Source organism: Coregonus clupeaformis, chromosome 6 (assembly GCF_020615455.1).
Source record: "Coregonus clupeaformis isolate EN_2021a chromosome 6, ASM2061545v1, whole genome shotgun sequence".
NCBI lineage: Eukaryota > Metazoa > Chordata > Actinopteri > Salmoniformes > Salmonidae > Coregonus > Coregonus clupeaformis.
The window spans coordinates 13606955-13619071 of record NC_059197.1 but is presented as its reverse complement, the minus strand read 5'-3'; the positions used below and the strand labels follow the sequence as shown (position 1 = coordinate 13619071).

The 12117-nt window shown below is 40.4% G+C and overlaps 1 protein-coding gene across 2 annotated transcripts in view; it reads left to right on the top strand.

Annotated features, from left to right (window-relative positions):
* Positions 1-10204: 10204 nt before the first annotated feature.
* The window catches only part of arrb1 (arrestin, beta 1), a 79674-nt gene continuing 77761 nt past the window's right edge, over positions 10205-12117 (top strand). For both annotated transcript variants that reach the window (XM_045218516.1, XM_045218508.1), the window contains exon 1: positions 10205-10799. In XM_045218516.1, the coding sequence (XP_045074451.1) occupies positions 10780-10799 (20 nt within the window). In that variant the 5' untranslated portion in view covers positions 10205-10779. The remainder of the gene's footprint in view (positions 10800-12117) is intronic.

The following is a 12117-nucleotide window of genomic DNA, read 5'->3' as shown; positions in this document are numbered from 1 at the left end:
GTGTTCCAGAGATTTCTGTAAGTCTTTAGCTGGCACTCTAGGATTCTTCTTAACCTCGTTGAGCGTTCTGCGCTGTGCTCTTGCAGTCATCTCTGCAGGATGGCCACTCCTAGGGAGACTAGCAACAGTGCTGAACTTTCTCCATTTATAGACAATTTGTCTTACCGTTGACTGATGAACATCAAGACTCCTGAGTGGCGCAGTGGTCTAAGGCACTGCATCGCAGTGCTAACTGTGCCACTAGAGATACTGGTTCGAATCCAGGCTCTGTCGCAGCCGGCCGCGACCGGGAGACTCATGGGCGGCGCACAATTGGCCCAGCATCGTCCAGGGTAGGGGAGGGAATGGCCGGCAGGGATGTAGCTCAGTTGATAGAGCATGGCGTTTGCAACGCCAGGGTTGTGGGTTTGATTCCCACGGGGGGCCAGTATAAAAAAATATATATGTATTCACTAACTGTAAGTCGCTCTGGATAAGAACGTCTGCTAAATGACTAAAATGTAAATGTAAAATGTTATAATTTTGTAACCCTTTCCAGCTTTATGCAAGTCAACAATTCTTAATCTTAGGTCTTCTGAGATCTATTTTGTTCGAGGCATGGTTCCCATCAGGCAGTGCTTCTTGTGAATAGCGAACTCAAATTCTGTGAGTGTTTTTTTATAGGGCAGCTCTAACCAACATCTCCAATCTCGTCTGATTGGTTGGACTCCAGGTCAGCTGACTCCTGACTCCAATCAGCTTTGGAGAAGTCATTAGCCTACGGGGGGTTCACATATTTTTTCCAACCTACACTATGAATGTTTAAATGATGTATTCAATATAGACAAGAAAAATTCAATAATTTATGAGTTTAAGCAGACTGTGCTTGTCTGTTGTTGTGACTTAGATGAAGATCAGATCAGATTGTATGACCAATTTATGCAGAAATCCAGGTAATTCCAAAGGGTTCACATACTTTTTCTTGCCACTATGTATATATATATATATATATATATATATATATATATATATACACTACCAGTCAAAAGTTTGGACACCTACTCATTCAAGGGTTTTTCTTTATTTTTACTATTTTTTACATCGTAGAATAATAGTGAAGACATCAAAACTATGAAATAACACATATGGAATCATGTAGTAACCAAAAACAGTGTTAAACAAATCAACATATATGTTATATTTGAGATTCTTCAATTAGCCACCCTTTGCCTTGATGACAGCTTTGTACACTCTTGGCATTTTCTCAACCAGCTTCATGAGGTAGTCACCTGGAATGCATTTCAATTAACAGGTGTGCCTTGTTAAAAGTTAATTTGTGGAATTTCTTTCCTTCTTAATGCTTTTGAGCCAATCAGTTGTGTTGTGACAAGGTAGGGGGGTATACAGAAGATAGCCCTATTTGGTAAAAGACCAAGTCCATCATTACTTTAAGACATGAAAGTCAGTCAATCTGGAAAATGTCAAAAACGTTTCTTCAAGTGCAGTTGCAAAAACCATCAAGCGCTATGATGAAACTGGCTCTCATGAGGACCGCCACAGGAATAGAAGACCCAGAGTTACCTCTGCTGCAGAGGATAAGTTCATTAGAGTTACCAGCCTCAGAAATTGCAGCCCAAATAAATGCTTCACAGAGTTCGTCACAGACACATCTCAACATCAACTGTTCAGAGGGGACTGTGTGAATCAAGCATTCATGGTCGAATTGCTGCAAAGAAACCACTACTAAAGGACACCAATAAGAAGAAGAGACCTGCTTGGTGCAAGAAACACGAGCAATCTGGTCTGACGAGTCCAAATTTGAGATTTTTGGTTCCAACCGCAGTGTCTTTGTGAGATGCGGTGTGGGTGAACGGATGATCTCCGCATGTGTAGTTCCCACCGTAAAGCATGGAAGAGGAGGCGTTATGGTGTGAGGGTGCTTTGCTGGTGACACTGTCTGTGATTTATTTAGAATTCAAGGCACACTTAACCAGCATGGCTACCACAGCATTCTGCAGTGATACAGCATCCCATTTGGTTTGGGCTTAGTGGGACTATCATTTGTTTTTCAACAGGACAATGACCCAACACACCTCCAGGCTGTGTAAGGGCTATTTTACCAAGAAGGAGAGTGATGGAGTGCTGCATCAGATGACCTGGCCTCCACAATCCCCCGACCTCAACCCAGTTGAGATGGTTTGGGATGAGTCGGACCGCAGAGTGAAGGAAAAGCAGCCAACAAGTGCTCAGCATATGTGGGAACTCCTTCAAGACTGTTGGAAAAGCATTCCAGGTGAAGCTGGTTAGCTGTAGATGTTTTAATTGAGCAATACAATATTGCTCATTATTTGTATTATTTTGTGCTCATCTTTATCAAGGGTGCCAATCGTTTTGGACCTGGCTGTATATGCTCTGTATTCCTATAGGGTATGGGATATATGCCATATTATATAGTGTATATTATTCCTATTTGACTATTGTAAACTGTGCTGCTATTGGTGTTTTAACAGAACAGCTCTAAGGGATAATCTAATGGCAGTATGAATTAGTCATCGTATTTTTATTTGTTGCGCTAAACAACTGTTGGGAAAGGTCTAAATTTCTTCATTTTACAAATAATAAAATTGAACAACTAATTTGATCTCTGTTAAATCTTTCCTGTTTTTATATCTTTCAATATTTATGGTGAAATGTTGCTACATGTTTTAAATTATATTACTTAATGTGATGAGAGACTTAGTGTCAATTATGTATGAAGTCTATTAGATTCACATCATCTTCTATAGTCTATACACATCATCCTCTATAGTCTATTCACATCATCCTCTATAGTCTATATCCATCATCCTCTATAGTCATCATCCTCTATAGTCTATTCACATCATCCTCTATAGTCTATTCACATCATCCTCTATAGTCTATTCACATCATCCTCTATAGTCTATACACATCATCCTCTATAGTCATCATCCTCTATAGTCTATTCACATCATCCTCTATAGTCTATTCACATCATCCTCTATAGTCTATATCCATCATCCTCTATAGTCTATTCACATCATCCTCTATAGTGTATTCACATCATCCTCTATAGTCTATTCACATCATCCTCTATAGTCTATTCACATCATCCTCTATAGTCTATATCCATCATCCTCTATAGTCTATATCCATCATCCTCTATAGTCTATTCACATCATCCTCTACAGTCTATACACATCATCCTCTATAGTCTATACACATCATCCTCTATAGTCTATATCCATCATCCTCTATAGTTATCATCCTCTATAGTCTATTCACATCATCCTCTATAGTCTATTCACATCATCCTCTATAGTCTATTCACATCATCCTCTACAGTCTATTCACATCATCCTCTATAGTCTATTCACATCATCCTCTATAGTCTATTCACATCATCCTCTATAGTCTATTCACATCATCCTCTATAGTCTATACACATCATCCTCTATAGTCTATTCACATCATCCTCTATAGTCTATACACATCATCCTCTATAGTCTATACACATCATCCTCTATAGTCTATTCACATCATCCTCTATAGTCTATTCACATCATCCTCTATAGTCTATTCACATCATCCTCTATAGTCTATATCCATCATCCTCTATAGTCTATTCACATCATCCTCTATAGTCTATTCACATCATACTCTATAGTCTATACACATCATCCTCTATAGTCTATTCACATCATCCTCTACAGTCTATACACATCATCCTCTATAGTCTATTCACATCATCCTCTACAGTCTATACACATCATCCTCTATAGTCTATACACATCATCCTCTATAGTCTATTCACATCATCCTCTACAGTCTATACACATCATCCTCTATAGTCTATTCACATCATCCTCTATAGTCTATTCATATCATCCTCTATAGTCTATTCACATCATCCTCTATAGTCTATACACATCATCCTCTATAGTCTATTCACATCATCCTCTACAGTCTATTCACATCATCCTCTATAGTCTATTCACATCATCCTCTATAGTCTATTCACATCATCCTCTATAGTCTATATCCATCATCCTCTATAGTCTATATCCATCATCCTCTATAGTCTATTCACATCATCCTCTATAGTCTATTCACATCATCCTCTATAGTCTATTCACATCATCCTCTATGGTCTATACACATCATCCTCTATGGTCTATACACATAATCCTCTATAGTCTATTCACATCATCCTCTATAGTCTATTCACATCATCCTCTATAGTCTATATCCATCATCCTCTATAGTCTATTCACATCATCCTCTACAGTCTATAAACATCATCCTCTATAGTCTATACACATCATCCTCTATAGTCTATTCACATCATCCTCTATAGTCTATTCACATCATCCTCTATAGTCTATTCACATCATCCTCTATAGTCTATTCACATCATCCTCTACAGTCTATTCACATCATCCTCTATAGTCTATTCACATCAACCTCTATAGTCTATTCACATCATCCTCTATAGTCTATTCACATCATCCTCTACAGTCTATTCACATCATCCTCTACAGTCTATTCACATCATCCTCTATAGTCTATACACATCATCCTCTATAGTCTATATCCATCATCCTCTATAGTCTATTCACATCATCCTCTATAGTCTATTCACATCATCCTCTATAGTGTATTCACATCATCCTCTATAGTCTATACACATCATCCTCTATAGTCTATTCACATCATCCTCTATAGTCTATACACATCATCCTCTATAGTCTATATCCATCATCCTCTATAGTCATTCACATCATCCTCTACAGTCTATTCACATCATCCTCTATAGTCTATTCACATCATCCTCTATAGTCTATTCACATCATCCTCTATGGTCTATACACATCATCCTCTATAGTCTATACACATCATCCTCTATAGTCTATTCACATCATCCTCTATAGTCTATTCACATCATCCTCTATAGTCTATTCACATCCTCCTCTATAGTCTATACACATCATCCTCTATAGTCTATACACATCATCCTCTATAGTCTATACACATCATCCTCTATAGTCTGTTCACATCATCCTCTATAGTCTGTTCACATCATCCTCTATAGTCTAAACACATCATCCTCTATAGTCTATATCCATCATCCTCTATAGTCTATTCACATCATCCTCTATAGTCTATTCACATCATCCTCTATAGTCTACTCACATCATCCTCTATAGTCTATATCCATCATCCTCTATAGTCTATTCACATCATCCTCTATAGTCTATTCACATCATCCTCTATAGTCTATTCACATCATCCTCTATAGTCTATACACATCATCCTCTATAGTCTATATCCATCATCCTCTATAGTCTATTCACATCATCCTCTATAGTCTATACACATCATCCTCTATAGTCTATTCACATCATCCTCTATAGTCTATTCACATCATCCTCTATAGTCTATTCACATCATCCTCTATAGTCTATTCACATCATCCTCTATAGTCTATTCACATCATTCTCTATAGTCTATTCACATCCTCCTCTATAGTCTATTCACATCATCCTCTATAGTCTATTCACATCATCCTCTATAGTCTATTCACATCACCCTCTATAGTCTACTCACATCATCCTCTATAGTCTATATCCATCATCCTCTATAGTCTATTCACATCATCCTCTATAGTCTATTCACATCATCCTCTATAGTCTATACACATCATCCTCTATAGTCTATATCCATCATCCTTTATAGTCTATTCACATCATCCTCTATAGTCTATACACATCATCCTCTATAGTCTATTCACATCATCCTCTATAGTCTATTCACATCATCCTCTATAGTCTATTCACATCATCCTCTATAGTCTATTCACATCATCCTCTATAGTCTATTCACATCATTCTCTATAGTCTATTCACATCCTCCTCTATAGTCTATTCACATCATCCTCTATAGTCTATACACATCATCCTCTATAGTCTATATCCATCATCCTCTATAGTCTATTCACATCATCCTCTATAGTCTATTCACATCATCCTCTATAGTCTATTCACATCATCCTCTATAGTCTATATCATCATCCTCTATAGTCTATATCCATCATCCTCTATAGTCTATTCACATCATCCTCTATAGTCTATTCACATCATCCTCTATAGTCTATTCACATCATCCTCTATAGTCTATTCACATCATCCTCTATAGTCTATACACATCATCCTCTATAGTCTATATCCATCATCTTCTATAGTCTATACACATCATCCTCTATAGCCTATTCACATCATCCTCTATAGTCTATACACATCATCCTCTATAGTCTATATACATCATCCTCTATAGTCTATACACATCATCCTCTATAGCCTATTCACATCATCCTCTATAGCCTATTCACATCATCCTCTATAGCCTATTCACATCATCCTCTATAGTCTATTCACATCATCCTCTATAGTTTTTTCACATCATCCTCTATAGTCTATATCCATCATCCTCTATAGTCTATTCACATCATTCTCTATAGTCTATTCACATCATCCTCTATAGTCTATTCACATCATCCTCTATAGTCTATTCACATCATCCTCTATAGTCTATTCACATCATCCTCTATAGTCTATTCACATCATCCTCTATAGTCTTTTCACATCATCCTCTATAGTCTATTCACATCATCCTCTATAGTCTATTCAAATCATCCTCTATAGTCTATTCACATCATCCTCTAGTCTATTCACATCATCCTCTATAGTCTATTCACATCATCCTCTATAGTCTATATCCATCATCCTCTATAGTCTATTCACATCATCCTCTATAGTCTATTCACATCATCCTCTATAGTCTATTCACATCATCCTCTATAGTCTATTCACATCATCCTCTATAGTCTATTCACATCATCCTCTATGGTCTATTCACATCCTCCTCTATAGTCTATACACATCATCCTCTATAGTCTATACACATCATCCTCTATAGTCTATTCACATCCTCCTCTATAGTCTATACACATCATCCTCTATAGTCTATACACATCATCCTCTATAGTCTATTCATATCATCCTCTATAGTCTATTCACATCATCCTCTATAGTCTATTCACATCATCCTCTATAGTATATACCCATCATCCTCTATAGTCTATACACATCATCCTCTATAGTCTATTCATATCATCCTCTATAGTCTATTCACATCATCCTCTATAGTCTATTCACATCATCCTCTATAGTCTATTCACATCATCCTCTATAGTCTATTCACATCCTCCTCTATAGTCTATTCACATCCTCCTCTATAGTCTATACACATCATCCTATATAGTCTATTCATATCATCCTCTACAGTCTATTCATATCATCCTCTACAGTCTATTCACATCATCCTCTATAGTCTATTCACATCATCCTCTATAGTCTATTCATATCATCCTCTATAGTCTATATCTATCATCATCTATAGTCTATACACATCATCCTCTATAGTCTATATCTATCATCCTCTATAGTCTATTCACATCATCCTCTATAGTCTATTCACATCATCCTCTATAGTCTATATCCATCATCCTCTATAGTCTATTCACATCATCCTCTATAGTCTATTCACATCATCCTCTATAGTCTATTCACATCATCCTCTATAGTCTATATCATCATCCTCTATAGCCTATTCACATCATCCTCTATAGTCTATACACATCTTCCTCTATAGTCTATATCCATCATCCTCTATAGTCTATTCACATCATCCTCTATAGTCTATTCACATCATCCTCTATAGTCTATTCACATCATCCTCTATAGTCTATACACATCATCCTCTATAGTCTATTCATATCATCCTCTATAGTCTATTCACATCATCCTCTATGGTCTATTCACATCCTCCTCTATAGTCTATACACATCATCCTCTATAGTCTATACACATCATCCTCTATAGTCTATACATATCATCCTCTATAGTCTATTCATATCATCCTCTATAGTCTATTCACATCATCCTCTATAGTCTAGTCACATCATCCTCTATAGTCTAGTCACATCATCCTCTATAGTCTATTCACATCCTCCTCTATAGTCTATTCACATCCTCCTCTATAGTCTATACACATCATCCTCTATAGTCTATACACATCATCCTCTATAGTCTATTCATATCATCCTCTATAGTCTATTCACATCATCCTCTATAGTCTATTCACATCATCCTCTATAGTCTATTCACATAATCCTCTATAGTATATACCCATCATCCTCTATAGTCTATACACATCATCCTCTATAGTCTATTCACATCATCTTCTATAGTCTATTCACATCATCCTCTATAGTCTATTCACATCATCCTCTATAGTCTATTCACATCATCCTCTATAGTCTATTCACATCATCCTCTATAGTCTATTCACATCCTCCTCTATAGTCTATTCACATCATCCTCTATAGTCTATTCACATCATCCTCTATAGTCTATATCCATCATCCTATATAGTCTATTCATATTATCCTCTACAGTCTATTCATATCATCCTCTACAGTCTATTCACATCATCCTCTATAGTCTATTCACATCATCCTCTATAGTCTATTCACATCATCCTCTATAGTCTATATCTATCATCATCTATAGTCTATACACATCATCCTCTATAGTCTATATCTATCATCCTCTATAGTTTATTCACATCCTCCTCTATAGTCTATTCACATCCTCCTCTATAGTCTATTCACATCATCCTCTATAGTCTATTCACATCATCCTCTATAGTCTATTCACATCATAGTATATTCACATCATCCTCTATTCACATCATCCTCTATTCACATCATCCTCTGTAGTCTATTCACATCATCCTCTATAGTATATTCACATCATCCTCTATTCACATCATCCTCTATAGTCTATTCACATCATCCTCTATAGTCTATTCACATCCTCCTCTATAGTCTATTCACATCCTCCTCTATAGTCTATTCATATCATCCTCTATAGTCTATTCATATCATCCTCTATAGTCTATTCACATCATCCTCTATAGTCTATTCACATCATCCTCTATAGTCTATATCCATCATCCTCTATAGTCTATATCCATCATCCTCTATAGTCTATTCACATCATCCTCTATAGTCTATTCACATCATCCTCTATAGTCTATTCATATCATCCTCTATAGTCTATATCCATCATCCTCTATAGTCTATTCATATCATCCTCTATAGTCTATTCACATCATCCTCTATAGTCTATACACATCATCCTCTATAGTCTATTCACATCATCCTCTATAGTCTATACACATCATCCTCTATAGTCTATTCACATCATCCTCTGTGCATATCAGTGTGTTGTACGGATGGTGGAATGGTCTATTTAAATGCATAGTAACAATAGATACATGACACAACAAAGCAGCAGAAATGACGTCAATGCAAAGACAATGCCGCGTTCAGAACAACTGGGAACATGGAAATCTCCGACTTCAGTGCATTCAAGACAACTTATGACCAACTCGGAATTCCAAGTCGGAAACTCTGGCATCTTTCTAGAACTCCGATATGACGTCATGATTTGACCTCATTTTCCCCCCAGTTCCCAGTTGTCTTGAATGCAGCATACTAATGACATGCCTGCCTCCTGCAGCAGAGCAGCTGAGGGTCTTTCTCTGATTTTAATGCATTTCTCATCTTATTAGTTTGGCAGACGAGAGAGCCATTCCCTGTTCCCTAATCCATCCACACATCCGCGCTCTCACAGATTGAGTGAGCAACAGAGAGGAAAGGAGGGAGGAGAGTGTGAGAGAGAGAGAGAGTGTGTGCTGGAGAGAGGGAGGGAGGGAGAGCGAGAGTGTGCGGCAGGGGGGAGAGAGAGAGAGAGAGAGAGCGTGTGTGCTGGAGGGAGGGAGGGAGGGAGGGAGAGCGAGAGTGTGAGGCAGGGAGAGAGAGAGTGAGAGAGTGCTTAGCAGGGAGAGAGAGAGAGTGTGTGCTGGAGAGAGGGAGAGAGAGAGTGAGAGAGTGCTTAGCAGGGAGAGAGAGAGAGAGTGTGCTTGGCAGGGAGAGAGAGGGAGAGAGAGCGTGCTTGGCAGAGAGAGAGAGAGAGAGAGAGAGAGAGAGAGAGAGAGAGAGAGAGGGAGAGAGAGAGAGGAGAGAGCGAGAGAGAGGGAGAGAGCGAGAGAGAGAGAGGGAGAGAGCGTGCTTGGCAGAGAGAGAGAGAGAGAGAGAGAGAGAGAGAGACACACATAGAAGAGTGATAGCAGCAGTCAGAGCTTCTGAATGTGAACAGAACCTAGATGGAAGAAGAGGAAGATTCCTCCTGCCAGTCTGCTGGATCATTCTCTCCCACTGAGCTGAGCGCTGGATGTTCTGACTGCAGTTTGACCCGTTCAGCTCTACACTTGACTACCCAGGGAAAGGAAGAAACCAGACCGACTGTGCTGTATGGATGAATCACCTGTTTCTTCTTATTAAGGCAATTTCTCAGGCATCGCTGGAGATGCCCTTTTAAGTGCATTGAGCTGGAGACAGAGAGCTGAGAACAGAAGGCACAGACAGAGACATCCAACTGAGAAGAGCCCCTCTTCAATTCACCCACCCACCCACCCACCCTGAACTGCACAACCACAGTCTGTACATCAGAACATTCTTCTCACCCCTCCGTCTCTTTCTCTCTCTCTCTCTCTCTCTCTCTCTCTCTCTCTCTCTCTCTGCCTTTCTGCACAACGTTATTACGGTCTATTTACTGAGGGTGAAAAGGGGGATTCTACCACCCAACAATCCTCGCCATGGGAGATAAAGGCACAAGGTAAGCAGGAAATACCGTCTGGGTTTTTCATGTTGCTGTGGAGGGTGGAGATAATAACATCTATGACTGCTGTATTCTGACACCATGGCTGCTTCTCTTCACTCTGTGTAGGAGGTTATCTGCCATAGGATCCCCATGCTGTGTCCCTTTGTTATTTCATCATTTTGTGTGTGTGCGCAGACACGCATTTGTGTGCATCTGTACTCGTGTGTGTGTTGCTTGGTATGTTCAACGAGTGTTCAACGTGTGTTCGTGTTAGTTCTCTCTGTATAATTTCCCCAGTAAATGTAGTGTCAAAGGTAGTTATCTGTTGTGTTTTTGAGTCACCAGCCATGTAGCTCCCTGCCCAGCCAGCAGGGTCAACAGCCCATCCTCTCTCCTCTCTCTACCCAGCCCCTCTCTCCTCTCTCTACCCAGCCTCTCTCTACCCAGCCCCTCTCTCTACCCAGCCCCTCTCTCCTCTCTCTACCCAGCCTCTCTCCTCTCTCTACCCAGCCTCTCTCCTCTCTCTACCCAGCCCCTCTCTCCTCTCTCTACCCAGCCCCTCTCTCCTCTCTCTACCCAGCCTCTCTCCTCTCTCTACCCAGCCTCTCTCCTCTCTCTACCCAGCCTCTCTCCTCTCTCTACCCAGCCTCTCTCCTCTCTCTACCAGCCTCTCTCCTCTCTCTATCCAGCCTCTCTCCTCTCTCTACCCAGCCTCTCTCCTCTCTCTACCCAGCCTCTCTCCTCTCTCTACCCAGTCTCTCTCTACCCAGCCCCTCTCTCCTCTCTCTACCCAGCCCCTCTCTCCTCTCTCTACCCAGCCCCTCTCTCCTCGCTCTACCCAGCCTCTCTTCTCTCTCTACCCAGCCTCTCTCTACCCAGCCCCTCTCTCCTCTCTCTACCCAGCCTCTCTCCTCTCTCTACCCAGCCTCTCTCCTCTCTCTACCCAGCCTCTCTACCCAGCCTCTCTCCTCTCTCTACCCAGCCTCTCTCCACCCAGCCTCTCTCCTCTCTCTACCCAGCCTCTCTCCTCTCTCTACCCAGCCTCTCTCCTCTCTCTAGCCAGCCTCTCTCCTCTCTCTAGCCAGCCTCTCTCCTCTCTCTAGCCAGCCTCTCTCCTCTCTCTACCCAGCCTCTCTCCACTCTCTAGCCAGCCTCTCTCCACTCTCTAGCCAGCCTCTCTCTACCCAGCCTCTCTCCTCTCTCTACCCAGCCTCTCTCCTCTCTCTACCCAGCCCCTCTCCTCTCTCTACCCAGCCTCTCTCTACCCAGCCTCTCTCTACCCAGCCTCTCTCCTCTCTCTAGCCAGCCTCTCTCTACCCAGCCTCTCTCCCCT